This window comes from Herpailurus yagouaroundi, unplaced genomic scaffold (assembly GCF_014898765.1).
Source record: "Herpailurus yagouaroundi ecotype Mexico unplaced genomic scaffold, PumYag 141, whole genome shotgun sequence".
In the NCBI taxonomy this organism is placed as follows: Eukaryota; Metazoa; Chordata; class Mammalia; order Carnivora; family Felidae; genus Herpailurus; species Herpailurus yagouaroundi.
Window position 1 is genome coordinate 37,583,031 of NW_024412396.1, and position 20,021 is coordinate 37,603,051.

The following is a 20,021-nucleotide window of genomic DNA, read 5'->3' on the forward strand; positions in this document are numbered from 1 at the left end:
TTTATTTTATTATTTTTTTAAATACTTTATTTTATCTATCTATCTATCTATCTGTCTATCAAAGAGGGCACAAGTGAATGAGGGGCAGAGAGAGAGGGAGAGAGAAAGAATCCCACACAGGCTCCATACTGTCAGCCTGGCCAAATTGGGCTCGAGCTCCCCTGAAGTGGGGCTCAAGCTCACCTGGTTTGGGGCTCAAACTCATGACCTGTGAGATCATGACCTGAGCTGAAGTTGGATGCTTAACCGACTGAACCACCCAGGTGCCCCTTAAAGGTTATTTTAAAAGTCTGATAGTCTTTGGAAAATGGATTATCTAAAAAAATGTCCTTTAAAAGACATTCATTATCACACAGCTATCATATAGAATGAAGAAGAAAATTCAACGAGCTGAAGTTACAGAAGAATTTAAGGACCCAAATGATCGTGTAATGAAACTTATCACTTCTGATGTGTTAGAGGTAAATTTGTTTTTTATGCTCTTGAAATTAAAAAAAAAATGTTTTACTGTTAACTATATATAGAAGTTACACCTTCATCTAGGGATACTGAAATTTTTTCTAATGATTTTAACCAATCATAGAATGCTTATTGTTTCTCTAAAGTATCAGATGTAATACACTCTAAATATATGAAAATTTATGGAATAAATCTTGAAACTCTGTGAGAAGCAAAAAATATAGAAGACTGCCCTTGGACTTGGGATGTTTAGATTCAAATACTGAAGCCACCGTTTATGTTTGATTTTAAATAGGTCATAAAACAAGAATTTAAAGTGACTTAATTTTTATTTTTTAACACTATGTATTTATTTCTTAAGTTGCTTTTTATAATGCTTATTTTATTTTATTTTTTTTTTTTAATTTTTTTTTAACGTTTATTTATTTTTGGGACAGAGAGAGACAGAGCATGAACGGGGGAGGGGCAGAGAGAGAGGGAGACACAGAATCGGAAACAGGCTCCAGGCTCTGAACCATCAGCCCAGAGCCCGATGCGGGGCTCGAACTCATGGACCGCGAGATCGTGACCTGGCTGAAGTCGGACGCTTAACCGACTGCGCCACCCAGGCGCCCCTATAATGCTTATTTTAAAAGCCACTGAAAACAATAAAGCTGTTCTGATAAAACAAAAATATGAAATCAAGATTTATGGATAAGAGGCATAGTCTTAAAGCAGCTTTACCATCTAATGTGTTTTGGTATTTTATTTGAGTTGTCAGTATTGAGAAAAATCATCTTTCACATGAATAAGTAGTGAGACTCCCAGAATTTTACATGCATGGAATAGCACTGCCCTGAGGTTGAAACAAAACCCATTTTTGGTTGTGGACTGATATGGTGGTAGAAAGTTAATTTTTTGTCAACATACCTTCTTAAACATGGTTTTTGATTTTACATTCTTTTAAGAATTAAAGGTTCTGAAAGTGTTGAAATACAGGTTCCTTTGTTTGAAAATATTGTCTGTGTCAGCAAACAGGTATGGAAGATTTTATATTTTATGTTTTTAAGTTAATTTTTATTTTGAGAGAGAGAACGAGCAGGGTAAGGGCAGAGAGAGAGGGAAGGAGAGAATCCCAAGCCAGTGCCACACTCAGCGTGGAGCCCGATGTGGGGCTCGATCTCATGACCATGAGAACATGACCTGAGCTGAAATCAAGAATTGGATGCTTAACCGACTGAGCCACCCAGGTGCCCCTGACAGATTTTAGAGAACAGAGCTGGGGTGAACAAAGGCATATCCTTTTAGGGTGATCGGGGAGAAGGGTCCAAAGGGCCAAGCTATGGAATGCCTATTCCTAGAAGCTTCTATGTGAAGTCATCGTGATTTTTTGTAGGGTCTTTCACTTACCACAGACCTGCTTTAAGAGCCTTTTCCCTCTGTTGACTCTGTTCACCCTGTCCTTGTGCAGTCTTTCACCTGTTCTCATAATAATCCTTACATTTAATACTTCCCTACGTTGCTTCTCCTGCCTGCAAATGCTATTAAGCCTACATGTCAGCAGACCTGAATTTGGGTCATGATTCAGCTACTCATTAGTTCTAGCTTTGTGGTTAAGGATGCATAATAAAATGAAGAGACTAAGATATTGAATCAGAACTTCTGATTTTTGTTGAGTCACGGTGTTGTATACCTAAAACTAATATAACACTGTTTACTATACTGGAATTAAAAAAAAAAGCATATGGGGAAAAAGAAACTTTTGATTTTGAATTATAACTCTATTACTTAAATAGGACCTTAAGCCAGTCATTGCTTTGTTTCTTTACTTCTACAATTATAATACAGTAGTGGCTATCATGTGTTGTGTGTTCAGCACGTGCCAGGAACTGTTGGGTGTTTTATGTCTGTTATCCCACTAATGATCATAGTAACCCTGCAAAGGAGGTGGTATTTTCCTGATTTCAAAAACAAGGAAACTGAGGTTCAGAGAAAGTAAGTAATTTGCATAAAGTAGGGTACAGTAAGGTACAGACACTGGATTTGAATGTCCAAGCCTATAAGGCTCCAAAGTGCATGTACTTTCTTTTATTTCTTAATCCTTTAGCTTTGTATGTTGCTTTACATTTTATAGAACATTCCCACTTGTATAAGCTCACTTAATATAGTTTACAGTGGGCTAGATGGCATCACTTAATTTTGTACAAATGTGGAATGTGATTCTCAGATTGAGGCATTTGCTCAAGGTCACAGTCTAGCAAATGACAGAACTCAGCCTCAAAACCGGATCCAGCTAGTGGTCTTTCCTCTGTATTTTATTGCATGTAGTAAAATAATGGAATTCAGCACACTGCAAGCTGTACAAAGTTAGGGGCTCCCCATGTCTGGACAGTGTTCTCCTTTGAAGGTCCTGCATGAGTGAGCACTCAGCACTGCCCAGCAGCTCGTGATTGTTTGAACAGATCCCTGTCAATGCCATCAAAACCTACTGGAAATGAATTGAGTAGCCTAACTTGGGGATGACTCGGGTGTTGCAGTGGTCATCTGTGATGGGAGTGTCAGTCGTTCTCTGCTGCTCTTTGAGCCAAGTCTCAATACTGGCTTTATCTGATTTCTGAAGTCTACCTGTAATGTGCTGTCTTTCCCTTACCCCATAGACCTGCCCAACTGGCTGGAGGTTGCTGGGGAAGAAGGTCTAAGTGATGCCTCAAATGTTGTCAAAAATTGCCTTCTATTTCTTTTAATCGTGGATCTTACTAGTGAAGTAATGATGGAGCTTATGGGGACAGGCACAGAGGCTTTGAGGTTTGTGAAGATTAGTGGATCTCTGTGGAGACCATTAATAAAGTTGTACTATTTGGGTTGTATGATTATATTGTTTTCAATATACTGTAGCTTATTATGCTTTATCAACTTAGTCACTTGGGAGTGTCATTTTATTTTGTGTTGGTTTTGCCTTTAAGTTTCTCCTCAAAAATTGAACTGAAAGATTCATCTTTTCACTTTTAGGAAATGCTGAATGTTCATGATCATTATCAGAACATGAAACATATAATTTCAGGTGATAAATCCAATCCAGACAAAGCCCTCAGCTTGATAAAGGATGATTTTTTTGACAATATTAAGAACATAGTTTTAGAGCATCAGCAGTGGCACAAAGACAGAAAGGTATGTGACTGCTTGTTTAATATATCACTGTTGTATTTGCATTCTACACTAATGGCTAGACAGGGATGATGAGGTTGAGAGGCAGTTTAGTTGAGTGGCTACATTCTCCTGGAGTTAAGATTTCGAGAGCTTTACTTTTCTAGGTCTGGCTTTGCCAGTTATCAGCTATGTAATGCTATTTAACCTTACAAACAGATTTTGTATGTCATTATATATATATTTACACAATTATTAATAATAATTCTATAATATGTATTAAATAACATACATTATATATAATATCTATCTAACTTTAGAGGAATAAGTAATCTTGGTATACCATAGATTTATTCCAATCTTTATAATTTAGCATTTTCTAGAGGTTGCACACTGGCGGTCTTTGGGCCAAATCCTACACACACGTGTGGTTTGTTTGACACAGTGTTGATCCTAAAATTGTTTTAAAATGTCAAAATAATTACTGGCACTTAAATATTTGTGGACTTCAGTTAAAATTCCAGACATCTAGCTTCTGTTAAAAATCAGTGGTTTGTAATAGTGGTCCCACTTTTGTGCATGGCAACAGACTGCTAGACCTGAGTGGTGGCTTCTTCCATTGTGAGAGGGCATGCTCTGCCTGCCTCGATTTATCCATTTACAGATCTCATCAGCACAGTTTAGTTTTACACAGTTTTACAGATTTTCAGTTTAGTTTTCTAATCCAGATACTGACGCTGGAGCTGCCCACATTCCACAGTAACCTTTTCACCTAGAGAAACTTTTTACCCTGGAAACCTCATGGCCAGCCTTGCTGAATTTAGCTTTGAAATCACCACTCCATCTTATTTTAGTAAATACTTTTAGGAAAAAATAAAAGTAAAACATAAGCAATTTCTGATGACTTATTATGTGTCTGATAATGTATTAGTGTTTTCATAAGTGCTAGATGGGAATTATTATTTTATATATTGTCTTTCAGAAAGATTGGTTGCCAGTTTTTGGCTTTTCATTATATAAAGGGATTTGGCTCAAAACTTAATTTTAGAAAAGATAAACAAAGAAAGTGATGAGATGACAGTCTTGAGAAGAAGGAAACAGTTTGCTTCCTCTACCCACATTTATTTTAATGAGAGACAGCACAGTTTAGAATGTTTGAATACTTCAAGTGTTACAAATGGGTTACACAAATGACCTAGGCAATCAATGTAAAAATCTATCGGAGTACTCTCTTATTGCCCTTTTTTTATACTACTTTTTTTTATAGCACCCTCTTTGAGTAAACTCTCTAGTTAGCATTACTAAGACCTCTGAATACCTGAAGGAAAGGAGAATAAACCAATTTTCTTACTACTATGTGAAATGCATGTTTTCCTTCCTTAGTTAGGAGGATTTAGGCATTTTATTGATGATTTTTAGAACTATTCTCAAACCTAACCTTGACCTTAACTTAATGTCAGGTGGTGGGCCGTGCAGTAATAAGGTGAAATGATCTTTTAGTTTTGCAGTAATTAAAAAAATAAATGATTCTCATTGCTCTGAAATTATTTGCAATTGATTTTTAGTTAATCTGAATTGTAAATGTGTATACATAACTTTTGTGCTCTTCCAGAATCCATCCTTAAAATCAAAAGTTAAAGATGGAGAAGAAAAGAGAGAAGGAAATTCACAAGAATCAGAGGTCAGAGAAATTCACTATCTGATTGTTTGCAGGGCAATAGTTTGGTTAGTTTATTTTCATTTTCTGTGTGGTTCTGTATACAAGTATTATGTATACAAGTGATTCTGTGTACAGGTATTATGACCCTTGGTATTAAAATAATTATCTCAGACAATCCTGAAACATCGGCTCTATGAAAAGTTAGTCTGTTTTTTCCTGGAAACCTTGTGGAAGACCACAACAAGTGTAAATTGGGAGTGAGGATGTTAAGAGTTTTTGCAGGGAAAGGGGAGAATGATGGTGGAAGGTGCTCTTAGTCCTTACACAGGCAGAGTAGGGTTTTTGAAATATGTCTTTTCTTCCTGTCCTACTTTCAGCCAGTGTGGAGCTCTAGCTACTGTTTATTGCTTCCTGCCTCCAGGGTTTTCATCCATCTTCGTGGATGAGACAGGAGTCATTTTGGGGCATAGGCAGAAGAGGAGGCAGATGAGGAGGGAGTGGCCTGATCACCAAGGCTTTCATTCATATAATCTTCCTTAAATCCTGAATTTCAACAGTCAGAAGCTATGGAGATGGTATTGTGGACCTGCTATGAGAATGTTGTGTGTGTTTATATGTCTTTGGTCAATATGTGTCCAAAAAATGTTAATTTCTTTTTACCGTACCTTCTATCTCCAGTCTTATTTCTGATATCAAATAACTGGGTATTCATAATTTCTTTTAATGTTTATGTATTTTAACTTTTTCACCTTCCTGTTTATTTCTTATCCAGAGATGTGAAAGGGCAGAATCCTTAGCGAGAATAAAATCAAAGGCCTTTTCAGTTGTTGTTCAGGTAAGTTCTTTCTTTCTTTCTTTTTTTTTTTTAATTTTAACATTTATTTTTTTATTTTTTATTTTTCAGTATATGAAATTTATTGTCAAATTGGTTTCCATACAACACCCAGTGCTCATCCCAAAAGGTGCCCTCCTCAATACCCATCACCCCCCCCCCCCCGCTCCCCGCGGCGCCGGCCCCAAATCAACCCTTAGTTTGTTCTCAGTTTTTAAGAGTCTCTTATCCTTTGGCTCTCTCCCACTCTAACCTCTTTTTTTTTTTTTTCCTTCCCCTCCCCCATGGGTTTCTGTTAAGTTTCTCAGGATCCACATAAGAGTGAAACCATATGGTATCTGTCTTTCTCAGTATGGCTTATTTCACTTAGCATCACACTCTCCAGTTCCATCCACGTTGCTACAAAAGGCCATATTTCATTCTTTCTCATTGCCACATAGTACTCCACTGTGTATATAAACCACAATTTCTTTATCCATTCATCAGTTGATGGACATTTAGGCTCTTTCCATAATTTGGCTATAGTTGAGAGTGCTGCTATAAACATTGGGGTACAAGTGCCCCTATGCATCAGTATTCCTGTATCCCTTGGGTAAATTCCTAGCAGTGCTATGGCTGGGTCATAGGGTAGGTCTATTTTTAATTTTTTGAGGAACCTCCACACTCTTTTCCAGAGTGGCTGCACCAATTTGTATTCCCACCAACAGTGCAAGAGGGTTCCCGTTTCTCCATATCCTCTCCAGCATCTATAGTCTCCTGATTTGTTCATTTTGGCCACTCTGACTGGCGTGAGGTGATATCTGAGTGTGGTTTTGGTTTGTATTTCCCTGATGAGGAGTGACGTTGAGCATCTTTTCATGTGCCTGTTGGCCATCCGGATGTCTTCTTTAGAGAAGTGTCTATTCATGTTTTCTGCCCATTTCTTCACTGGGTTATTTGCTTTTCGGGTGTGGAGTTTGGTGAGCTCTTTATAGATTTTGGAGACTAGCCCTTTGTCCCATATGTCATTTGCAAATATCTTTTCCCATTCCATTGGTTGCCTTTTAGTTTTGTTGGTTGTATCCTTTGTTGTGCAGAAGCTTTTTATCTTCATGAGGTCCCAGTAGTTCATTTTTGCTTTTAATTCCCTTGTCTTTGGGGATGTGTCAAGTAAGAAATTGCTATGACTGAGGTCAGAGAGGTCTTTTCCTGCTTTGTCCTCTAGGGTTTTGATGGTTTCCTGTCTCACATTCAGGTCCTTTATCCATTTTGAGTTTATTTTTGTGAATGGTGTGAGAAAGTTGTCTAGTTTCAACCTTCTGCTTGTTGCTGTCCAGTTCTCCCAGCACCATTTGTTAAAGAGACTGTCTTTTTTCCATTGGATGTCCTTTCCTGCTTTGTCAAAGATTAGTTGGCCATACGTTTGTAGGTCTACTTCTGGGGTTTCTATTCTATTCCATTGGTCTATGTGTCTGTTTTTGTGCCAATACCATGCTGTCTTGATGATGACAGCTTTGTAGTAGAGGCTAAAGTCTGGGATTGTGATGCCTCCTGCTTTGGTCTTCTTCTTCAAAATTACTTTGGCTATTCGGGGCCTTTTGTGGTTCCATATGAATTTTAGGATTGCTTGTTCTAGCTTCGGGAAGAATGCTGGTGCAATTTTGATTGGGATTGCATTGAATGTGTGGATAGCTTTGGGTAGTATTGACATTTTGACAGTATTTATTCTTCCAATCCATGAGCACAGAATGTTTTTCCATTTCTTTATATCTTCTTCAATTTCCTTCATAAGCTTTCTATAGTTTTCAGCATACAGATCTTTTACATCTTTGGTTAGATTTATCCCTAGGTATTTTATGCTTCTTGGTGCAATTGTGAATGGGATCAGTTTCTTTATTTGTCTTTCTGTTGCTTCATTGTTAGTGTATAAGAATGCAACTGATTTCTGTACATTGATTTTGTATCCTGCAACTTTGCTAAATTCATGTATCAGTTCTAGCAGACTTCTGGTGGAGTCTATTGGATTTTCCATGTATAATATCATGTCATCTGCAAAAAGCGAAAGCTTGACTTCATCTTTGCCAATTTGGATGCCTTTGATTTCCTTTTGTTGTCTGATTGCTGATGCTAGAACTTCCAACACTATGTTAAACAACAGTGGTGAGAGTGGACATCCCTGTCGTGTTCCTGATCTCAGGGAAAAACCTCTCAGTTTTTCCCCATTGAGGATGATGTTAGCTGTGGGCTTTTCATAAATGGCTTTTATGATCTTAAATATGTTCCTTCTATCCTGACTTTCTTGAGGGTTTTTATTAAGAAACGTTGCTGAATTTTGTCAAAGGCCTTTTCTGCATCGATTGACAGGATCATATGGTTCTTATCTTTTCTTTTATTAATGTGATGTATCACATTGATTGATTTGCGAATGTTGAAGCAGCCCTGCATCCCAGGAATGAATCCCACTTGATCATGGTGAATAATTCTTTTTATATGCTGTTGAATTCGATTTGCTAGTATCTTATTGAGAATTTTTGCATCCATATTCATCAGGGATATTGGCCTGTAGTTCTCTTTTTTTACTGGGTCTTTGTCTGGTTTAGGAATCAAAGTAATACTGGCTTCATAGAATGAGTCTGGAAGTTTTCTTTCCCTTTCTATTTTTTGGAATAGCTTGAGACGGATAGGTATTATCTCTGCTTTAAACGTTTGGTAGAACTCCCCTGGGAAGCCATCTGGTCCTGGACTCTTATTTGTTGGGAGATTTTTGATAATTGATTCAATTTCTTCACTGGTTATGGGTCTGTTCAAGCTTTCTATTTCCTCCTGATTGAGTTTTGGAAGTGTGTGAGTGTTTAGGAATTTGTCCATTTCTTCCAGGTTGTCCAGTTTGTTGGCATATAATTTTTCATAGTATTCCCTGATAATTGCTTGTATCTCTGAGAGATTGGTTGTAATAATTCCATTTTCATTCATGATTTTATCTATTTGGGTCATCTCCCTTTTCTTTCTGAGAAGCCTGGCTAGAGGTTTATCAGTTTTGTTTATTTTTTCAAAAAACCAACTCTTGGTTTCGTTGATCTGCTCTACAGTTTTTTCAGATTCTATATTGTTTATTTCTGCTCTGATCTTTATTATTTCTCTTCTTCTGCTGGGTTTAGGTTGTCTTTGCTGTTCTGCTTCTATTTCCTTTAGGTGTGCTGTTAGATTTTGTATTTGGGATTTTTCTTGTTTCTTGAGATAGGCCTGGATTGCAATGTATTTTCCTCTCAGGACTGCCTTCGCTGCATCCCAAAGCGTTTGGATTGTTGTCTTTTCATTTTTGTTTGTTCCCATATAGTTTTTAATTTCTTCTCTAATTGCCTGGTTGACCCATTCATTTTTAGTAGGGTGTTCTTTAACCTCCATGCTTTTGGAGGTTTTCCAGACTTTTTCCTGTGGTTGATTTCAAGCTTCATAGCATTGTGGTCTGAAAGTATGCATGGTATAATTTCAATTCTTGTATACTTATGAAGGGCTGTTCTGTGACCCAGTATGTGATCTATCTTGGAGAATGTTGCATGTGCACTTGAGAAGAAAGTATATTCTGTTGCTTTGGGATGCAGAGTTCTAAATATGTCTGTCAAGTCCATCTGATCCAATGTATCATTCAGGGCCCTTGTTTCTTTATTGACCGTGTGTCTAGATGATCTATCCATTTCTGTAAGTGAAGTGTTAAAGTCCCCTGCAATTACCACATTCTTATCAATAAGGTTGCTTATGTTTGTGAGTAGTTGTTTTATATATTTGGGGACTCCTGTATTTGGCACATAGACATTTATAATTGTTAGCTCTTCCTGATGGATAGACCCTGTAATTATTATATAATGCTCTTCTTCATCTCTTGTTACAGCCTTTAAAGTCTAGTTTGTCTGATATAAGTATGGCTACTCCAGCTCTTTTGACTTCCAGTAGCATGATAAATAGTTCTCCATCCCCTCACTTTCAATCTGAAGGTGTTCTCGGGTCTAAAATGAGTCTCTTGTAGACAGCAAATAGATGGGTCTTGTTTTTTTATCCATTCTGATACCCTATGTCTTTTGGTTGGCACATTTAGTCCATTTACGTTCAGTGTTATTGTAGAAAGATACGGGTTTAGAGTCATTGTGATGTCTGTAGGTTTCATGCTTGTAGCGATGTCTCTGGTGTTTTGTCTCACAGGATCCCCCTTAGGATCTCTTGTAGGGCTGGTTTAGTGGTGATGAATTCCTTCAGGTTTTGTTTGTTTGGGAAGACCTTTATCTCTCCTTCTATTCTAAATGACAGACTTGCTGGATAAAGGATTCTCGGCTGCATATTTTTTCTGTTCATCACATTGAAGATCTCCTGCCATTCCTTTCTGGCCTTCCAAGTTTCAGTAGAGAGATCCGTCACGAGTCTTATCAGTCTCCCCTTATATGTTAGAGCACTTTTATCCCTAGCTGCTTTCAGAATTTTCTCTTTATCCTTGTATTTTGCCAGTTTCACTATGATATGTCATGCAGAAGATCGATTCAAGTTACGTCTGAAGGGAGTTCTCTGTGCCTCTTGGATTTCAATGCCTTTTTCCTTCCCCACTTCAGGGAAGTTCTCAGCTATTATTTCTTCAAGTACACCTTCAGCACCTTTCCTCTCTCTTCCTCCTTGGAATACCAATTATGCGTATATTATTTCTCTTTAGTGCATCACTTAGTTCTCTAATTTCCCCCTCATACTCCTGGATTTTTTTATCTTTTTTCTCAGCTTCCTCTTTTTCCACAATTTTATCTTCTAGTTCACCTATTCTCTCCTCTGCCTCTTCAATCCAAGCCGTGGTTGTCTCCATTTTATTTTGCAGTTCATTTATAGCATTTTTTAGCTCCTCCTGACTGTTCCTTAGTCCTTTGATCTCTGTAGCAATAGATTCTCTGCTCTCCTCTATACTGTTTTCAAGCCCAGCGATTAATTTTATGACTATTATTCTAAGTTCACTTTCTGTTATATTGTTTAAATCATTCTTGATCAGTTCGTTAGCTGTTGTTATTTCCTGGACATTTTTCTGAGAGGAATTCTTCCATTTCGTCATTTTGGATAGTCCCTGGAGTGGTGTGGGACTGTGGGGCACTTCCCCTGTGCTGTCTTGAATAACTTGCGTTGGTGGGCGGGGCGCAGTCAGACCTGATGTCTGCCCCCCAGCCCACCGCTGGGGCCACAGTCAGACTGGTGTGTGCCTTCTCTTCCCCTCTCCTAGGGGCGGGATTCACTGTGGGGTGGGGTGGCCCGTCTGGGCTACTTGCACACTGCCAGGCTTGTAGTGCTGGGGATCTGGCGTATTAGCTGGGGTGGATCGGCAAGGTGCACAGGGGCAGGAGGGGCAGGCTCAGCTCACTTATCCTTCAGTGATCCACTTTGGGAGGGGCCCTGCGGCAACAGGAGGGAGTCAGACCCGCCGCCAGAGGGATGGATCCGCAGAAGCACAGCGTTGGGTGTTCGCGTGGTGCGAGCAAGTTCCCTGGCAGTACTGGTTCCCTTTGGGATTTTGGCTGGGGGATGGGTGAGGGAGATGGCGCTGGCGAGCGCCTTTGTTCCCCGCCAAGCTGAGCTCTGTCGTCAGGGGCTCAACAACTCTCCCTCCCGTTGTCCTCCAGCCTTCCCGCTCTCCGAGCAGAGCTGTTAACTTATGACCTCCCAGATGCTAAGTCCCGCTTGCTGTCAGAACACACTCCCTCCGGCCCCTCCGCTTTTGCAAGCCAGACTCAGGGGCTCTGCTTGGCCGGCAGGACGCCCCTCCGCCCCGGCTCCCTCCCACCAGTCCTGTAGTGCGCACCGCCTCTCTGCCCTCCCTACCTTCTTCCATGGGCCTCTTGTCTGGGCTTGGCTCCAGAGAATCCATTCTGCTAGTCTTTTGGTGGTTTTCTGGGTTATTTAGGCAGGTGTAGGTGGAATCTGGGTGATCAGCATGACGTGGTGAGCCCCGCATCCTCCTATGCCACCATCTTCCCTTCTCACCCCTTAACATTTATTTTTGAGAGAGAGAGAGAGAGACAGAGTGCGAGCAGGGAAGAGGCAGAGAGAGAGGGAGACACAGAATCCAAAGCAGGCTCCAGGCTCTGAGCTGTCAGCACAGAGCACTACGTGGGGCTCCAACTCATGAACTGTGAGATCATGACCTGAGCCAACTTCGGATGCTTAACCAACTGAGCCACCCAGGCGCCACAATACAAGTATGTAGTTTAAAAAGTCTAATACTACTACAGAGCTCATATAACCCAGCAGTCTCCTGCTCCACGACTTCCACCCCGGAATTCCTAATCCATCTTTAACTTTTTCTCTTTCAGTTATCTTTTCTGGTGTTTACTTGGAATTTTGACACTGTTGTTTGTTATTGTCTTCCAGCTTTTGATATTCTTGATCATGGAAGGTTTTAGGACTTTCTATCCCTGGAGTTTTGAAATTTCATGATAATGTAACTTGGTGTGGGTCTTTTTTTTTCCATCACTGCCCTTGGCTTTCAGGGCAGGCATCCTTTCAATCTGATAGCCTTCAGTTATGAGGAGTTTTTTATATTGTTTCTTTGATAGTATTTTTGCTGCATTCTTGCTTTTTCTCTTGAATTTTCATTTTCTTATTTTTGTTTTCTGTTTTCAATCCCTGTTTTCAGGAAATCTGTCTAAACTTTGTCTTCTGAACCATTATTTGAATTGTTTATTTCTGCTGACCTTTTTTTATTGCTAAGATTTTTTTTTTCTTCTCTGAATCTTTTCTTACTTAAAAAAAATTTTTTTTCTGGAGGCACTATCTTTATCTTTTATCTCTTTGAGGATATTACAGTGTTTTGAAGTTTCCTCCTTTCTCCCTAGAGTTCCTATTTTTGTTTATTTAGATCTCTTTCATTTTGGTGGCTTTGTTGAAACGTTTGAAGAGCCTTAGATCATATTTAAGAGTGGTCATATAGAGCTACAACTTTTAGCCTCAGTATTTCTTTTCCTTGGATCTGGTCATTTTTACCAGACAGCTTGTCTGCGGGAAGGAGAGGTAAATAAACCAGGCTGCCAATATTTTGGGAGCCTACAGAGAGAATCCCTCAAGAGGCTTACCGTTCCTTATGCAGATTTCACCTCACTCCTGGGTTGTCAGTGAGAGACTCTGTCCCCTTCTTCTGTTACACCATTCCTCAACCTTGCAGCTTAGCCTCTCCAGAGTGCAAGCCTCCTGTTTTCTGCAGGAGGTCAGTTGTTGAGTTTTGAGGTTGGGAAACAGGACACAATTACTTCTGTAGATTTTCAGCCTATCTGCCATTTTTGTTGTCCCATTTCTTTCTTTCTTTTTTTTTTTTTTTTTAATGTTTATTTAGTTTTGAGAGAGAGAGGGACACAAAGTGTGAGTAGGGGAGGGGCAGAAAGAGAGGGAGACACAGAATGCAAAGCAGGCTCCAGGCTCTAAGCTGTCAGCATAGAGCCTGATGCAGGGCTCCAACTCATGAACTGTGAGATCATGACCTGAGCCAAAGTCAGACACTTAACCAACTGAGCCACCTAGGCGCCCCTTTGTTGTCCCATTTCTGATGACTAATTCCTGATCCACTTGGGTCAGCTTGCTTTCTAGTAACTTCCTCAATATAGGCAATTAGATTTCAAATTTCTTCATTCACTTCAATCAGCTACCACTCACTGTTTCTACTGCTAAAATTTTTTTAGCAGCTGCATTGTTTTCTGTTAGCTCTGTTTTGTGAATTTATTCATTTTTAGCTTCTTACTTTCATGTTAGTGGCATTTTCGGAGAGAGCACTGATAAACTTATGTGCTCAATCCCATATTTTTTCCTGTTTTTTTTTCATGAATCCAAGAATGTCTGTATTCTGTGGGAAATTACTATCATTTTCTAGTTGTAGAAATGAAAAGGAATAAAAAAAAGTTAAAAGTGACTGTAGATTTTTTTAAGTGTTACATATAGGTATCTCACAGTAAATTGAGTACAAAATATTGTTGAATGAAGAACAATAAATTAATTAATCCAAATTGTTTTAAACCAGAACTGTTTCCGTATAATATACTGCCAATTGATATTTAATGTGTATCTTTAGACATTATGAAATACTTTTTAAAAGTTATTAAAGAATTAAATTATAATTCCCATAAAGTGTTAATAGAGTGTCATAGCATAGCTGCAGATTTTTTCTTTATTGAGACACAATTAACATATAATGCATGATAGTTTTTAAACAATTGTTAATACCTGCACTGCATACATGGCATTAACTGAAAACTCCTGTGAGAACTCTGCTTAAGCAAGTAAGGGAATTCATTGACTGATGAAACTAAAATGTCCTTGCACCGTCCCTCCATTTCTTACCTGCTGTGTTGCTTTTACTGTCTTCAAGTGTTCTTCCTGACAGCCCGCTTTGCCGTGGTCCCAGCTTAAGTTCAATAGAAAGGGAGAATTTTCCTTCCTGATAGTTAACTAGAACTCTAAAATGGAGTTATTCTGGCCATGATAGAGGTCACATGCCCAAAATCAGTGGCCATGGGAATGTGAAACTTTTGACTAGGTCAGCGGCACATACCTGGAACCAGGCATAAAGTAGTTCCACTCAAAACATATGGTGGTAACTAGGGAACATAAATGTTATTAGAAGAAAGGAAAAATAGGTTATTAGACAGTAAGAAACAGTACTCATCCTTTACACCTGTTTCCCAGCCATGCAACTACAACTACATTTTAACCCAACAACTACATTTTTCACCCAGTTTGAGTAGTTGCTGATGACACTCCAGGGAGGCTTTCCTATTATAAAGATAAAAGAGTATATATATGCAACAAGTGTTAAGCCAGCATTATGGTAAAGTACTTTATGATTTTTATTTTTCCTCCTCTTTGATTGTATATGCTTCTTTCCCTAAATTATCCATCAGTTGGATTCATTTTGTGATTCATTGTGGTTAATTGGATTTCTCACTCTCAAGGCATCCAAGTCAAGAAGGCACCGTCAAGTCAAACTTGACTCTTCTGACTCTGATTCTGCATCTGGTCAAGGACAGATCAAAGCAACTAGGAAAAAAAGAAATAAAGAAACATTGAAATCATCAGGAAGGAAGATGTCTTCCAAAAACAGAGGTAACTTTTTAAAGTCTTTTTGAGACTCAACAAGGGATAATGGGTTTTATTCAAAGCCTCCCCTTATCATTTTTTTTAAGTTATATTCCTATTTTAATTTTTTAAAAATTCTTTATTTAAAAATTTGTTTAAGTTCATTTATTTATTTTGAGAGAGAGAGAGAGAGAGAGAGAGAGAGAGAGAGAGAAAGAGTGACATAGGGAAAGGGAGAGAGAGAATCCTAAGCAGGCTCCATGCTGTCAGCACAGAGCCCAATGCAGGGCTCAAACTCATAAACTAAGATCATGACCTGAGCTGAAATCAACAGTTGGACACTTAACCAACTGAGCCACGCAGGCACACCTATATTATTCTTTTAAAATATGTATGTTGTGTGATAATTATGGCCTTAGACAATTTTGCAGAACAAAAACATCCAATGAAAACTGTACAAATTTACAAAGATAAACATGAGGCTAATAAAGCTATTACATCATATCAAACTTACCTATTTTTTCTTTATTAAAAAGGATTAGACACTTGTTTGAGAACCTTGTGAGATTTAATATAAAAAATAAATTAGTTATCTTAGATTCTTAGAATCTTACTGCTGAAAGGGACTCTAGGAGTCATCAAATTCATCATTTCATAGGCGATGAGATTCAGTTCAGGTCCATACAGATTAAATAACTTGTCCAAAAGTCATGTAGCTATATAATTGTAGAATCAGTCTAGAATTATCCAGAGCATACTTTATTAGTAATTTTTGTGTGTGTATTTCCCTTTAGCTGCATTAGTTAAGATGCACCTTTTCTTTTAAAATAGTGTGTCTATAAAATTAACCTTGGTATGTGATTCCTAAAGAAATTACATTTTAATAGTTTAATTTTTAAGAAATTACATTAAGTATTACATATTCACCATACATACACACATAGCAGACTCAGGAGAAAAAAAAAAAAGCATTAGAAGCATTAGTAAATATTCAGTCTAGTATAAAACACTCCCAGCTTCTAGAGCAGTATATGAAAATATGTTACAGCCTTTTAGCATTGTTTTCCTTCTTATACTGAGGCAGTAGAAGGGGAATTGAAGTTAAATTCCTTTAACATAGTTCAGATATGATTAAGTTCAATAATAGTTGCTTGAAGAACACTGAACATTCAGAGGAACAGATACCGTATTTATTAAGGATAATCAGGAAATACTTCAAAAGCAGATTTCTTTAGTTCTTTTTTACAAGGCTAGCAGATATTGGGAAGAGAACTGTTAGACCAATCTCACTTATAAGTATTACTGATAAAAAAAATTCCTGTTACATGTATCAGAAGAATCCCAGATATAAAACAACTTGACTGGGGTACCTGGGTGACTCAGTGGGTTAAGTGTCCAACTCTTGATTTTGGCTCAGGTCATGATTTCATAGTTCTAGAGAATCAAGCCCTGTGTCGGGCTGTGTGCAGACAACCTGTTTGGGATTCTGTCTCTCCCTCTGTCTCTGCCCCCAGCCCCACTCACACATGCTCTCTCTCTCAAAATAAACATTAAAAAAAAAGAAAAAAAAACACCTTGGTGCATTCATTCCAGGATGCAGGGATGGTGCAATTAGGAATCTCAATATAATTTGCCATATAAATAGGTTAAAGAGGAAAATGTAAATTCATTATAACACTTACCCAAGAAGATGTTTGATAAAATCTAGCATCCATTCTTGATTAAAAGAAGAATCCTCTAAATTACGGGGTTAGCAAAACTGTTGTAAAGGGCCAGAGGGTAAATATGTTAGGCTTCATGGGCTGTCTGATTTCTGTCACATCTACTCAATTCTGCCATCGTAAGGTGAAAGTAACTACAGACAATATATAAATAAATGAGTGTGTTTCAAAAAAAGTGTGTTACAAAAACAGGTGGTAGGCCAGATTTAGCCTGGGTCCATAGTTTGTCAATCCCTGCTCCAGATAAAAGAAGTAGATGGTTATTTCTTTAACTCAGTTTTAAAAAGTGTATGTCAAAAGGCCACCTCATGTTTGTTGGTAATATATAGAAGTATCACAATTGTATTTAATATTGATCTTGAAGGGCTAGGCCTATTAGCGTAATTAGGCAGGAGAGTGAAGTGAGATATACTTTTTTATAAAGGTTATAAAATTACCATGATTTATAAATGACTGATTTTATGTTTAAAAGTATCTTAAAGAGAATTCACTGAAAAGAAAATAGTAACAAAAAATTTAGTAAGGTAAGGGATACTACTGTGGACCTTACAGAAATTAAGAGGACAATAAATAAAAATTGGGAATACCTTTTTAAAAAAATATTTATTTATTTTGATAGAGAATGTGTGAGTGGGAAAGAGGCAGAGACTGATGTGAGGCTTGATCCCCAAAACCATGAGATCATGAGCTGAGCTAAAATCAAGAGCTGGACACTCAACTGACTGAGCCACCCAGGTGTCCCTGAATACTTTTTGTGCCAATAAGTTAGATAGCTTAGATAAAATGGATATATTTTTTAAAAGACATTTCCAAAACCAATACAAGAAGAAATAGAGAATCTGAGTAGTTCTATGTTTACTAAAAAATTAAATTCCCAGATGGCTTTGCTGGGAATTCTAGCAAACACTTAAGAAAGGAATACTGTCAATCCTGTTCTTTCTGAAAAAACAAGAAAGAACACTTACCAGCTTATTGATACTATAAGAAAAGACAACTAAAGACCAATATCCCTCATGAAAGTAAATGTAAAAATCCTTACAAACTGTTAGCAAGTTGAATCCAACAGTATATTAAAAGGACAATTTGGTAGGACAAACCAAGGTTTATCCCAGGAATATCAGGCTGGTTTATTTAGGAAATAAACCAACATAATTCACCAAATTAGCAGAATAAAGGATAAGGACTATATAATCATCTCAATAGATACAGACAAAATATTTGACAAAATCCAGCATCTACTCATGATAAAAAGCTCTGGGAAAATTAGCGTTAGAAGGGAACTTCCTCACCCTGATAAAGGACTTCTGTGAAAAACTGTAACTAACATCATACTTAATGGTGAGACCATACTTTTCCCTTAAAATTGGAAACAAGGCAGGGATGACCGCTTGTTGCTCCTCTTACACATCATACTGGAGGTCCTAGCCAGTGAACTAAGGCAAGAAAAGGAAGAATAGACATTAGATTGGAAAGGAGGAAATAATACTATGTCTGTTTGCAAATGAAATTATTTCTTACACAGAAACTCTCAAAAAATCTACACAGTAGCTACCAGAACTAATAAGTGAGTTTAACGAGGTCACAAGGTGCAGGGTTAGTATTTCTCTGTACTAGCAATGGAATAATTGTTAATTGAAAAAAATGTTAAAAAGTATAACACCCAAAACACCCAATAACACCCAAAACACAAAATACCGTGGTATATAGGTAACAACATATGTTCAGGATCTGCATGCTGAAAACTACAAAATGATGAAAGAAACCAGAAAAATTAAGCAAATAGAGGGATAATATGGACTTCATGGATTAGAAGACCCAATACGTTAAGAGTCAACTAATCCCAAATTGTTCTGTAGCTTAAATGGAATCCCAATAGAGTTATTTTTTTATAAATTAACAAGCTAATTCTTAAGAATATAGGGAAATGAAGAGAAACCAGAGTAGCCAAAACAGTTTTGAGAAATAACTGTAAAGCTTCAGAAATCAAGACTGTGCTCTCTGCAAAATGATAGACATACAAGGTAATGGAAAAGAATAAGACATCCTAGAAATAGATCCATACTTCAATTTTGTATTCATATGCAAAAAACAGACCCTCAACTCATACCTCTCATCATTTACAGAAATTAATTTAAAATGATCACAGACCTAAATATAAAACCTAAAATTATGAAACTTATAGACAAAAACATAGAAAATGTGGTCTTAGATTGGGCAAAGACTTTTATACATGGCATAATAAATACAAGCCATAAAGGGAAAAAATTGACAAATTGGACTTGCCTCAAATTAAAATTCTTTGGAAGACACTGTTAAGAAAACGAAAATACCAGACTACAGACTGGAGAAAATATTTGTAAAATACAGACCTGATGGAGGTCTTGTATCCAAATATATAAAGAACCGTCCAAACTTAATAATAAACAAACAACCCAATTAAATGGGCAAAAGATTTGAGCAGACACTTTGAAAAGAATATATAGATGGCAAATAAACATATCAAAAGATGTTTGACATCTTATGGTTATTAGGAATACAAATTAAAAGCATAGTGACATTCTATTTTCCCTGTTGGAATGGCTACAAAAAAACAAAAAACAAAACAAAAAAATTGGCAATAACAAAAGCTGATAAGGACACAAAACAGTTTGAACCTTTGTACATTTCTGGTGGGAATTCAGAATGGTGTATAGTCACTTTAGAAGACTGGCAGTTTCTAATAAAGTTAAACACACAACTTAACCATATGACCCAGGAGTCCTACTACTCCTTGGTATTTATTTACCCAAGAGAAATGAAAAATTATATATTCACATAAAAATTTGTATGTAAAAGTTTATAATGGTTTCATTCATAATTGTGAAAGATTGTAGACAGCTTATATATCTTCAACTGGTCATTGGATAAACCAACCGTGGAGTAAGCATCCAGTGGATACTATGCAGGAATAAAGAAACTACTGATAACATGTATTAGCATGGGCGACTCATATGCATTGTGCTAAATACGGTGCTAAATACATGAAGGAAGACAGATACAAAAGGCATATAAGACATTCTGGAAAAGGCAAATCTGTAGGGGCAGAAAACATTACTGGTTGCTAGGAACTAAGGGTGGAGGGAGGTGTTGACTCAAAAGGGCACAAGGGAAATTTTCGACGTGATAG

The 20,021-nt window shown here is 37.6% G+C and overlaps 1 protein-coding gene across 1 annotated transcript in view; it reads left to right on the plus strand.

Moving 5' to 3' along the window:
• The window catches only part of SNAPC1 (small nuclear RNA activating complex polypeptide 1), a 33,498-nt gene that overhangs the window by 3,557 nt on the left and 9,920 nt on the right, over positions 1-20,021 (plus strand). The window contains exons 4-8 of the mRNA XM_040477334.1: positions 357-461; positions 3,448-3,606; positions 5,195-5,263; positions 6,015-6,077; positions 15,011-15,161. Of these exons, the coding sequence (XP_040333268.1) occupies positions 357-461; positions 3,448-3,606; positions 5,195-5,263; positions 6,015-6,077; positions 15,011-15,161 (547 nt within the window). The remainder of the gene's footprint in view (positions 1-356; positions 462-3,447; positions 3,607-5,194; positions 5,264-6,014; positions 6,078-15,010; positions 15,162-20,021) is intronic.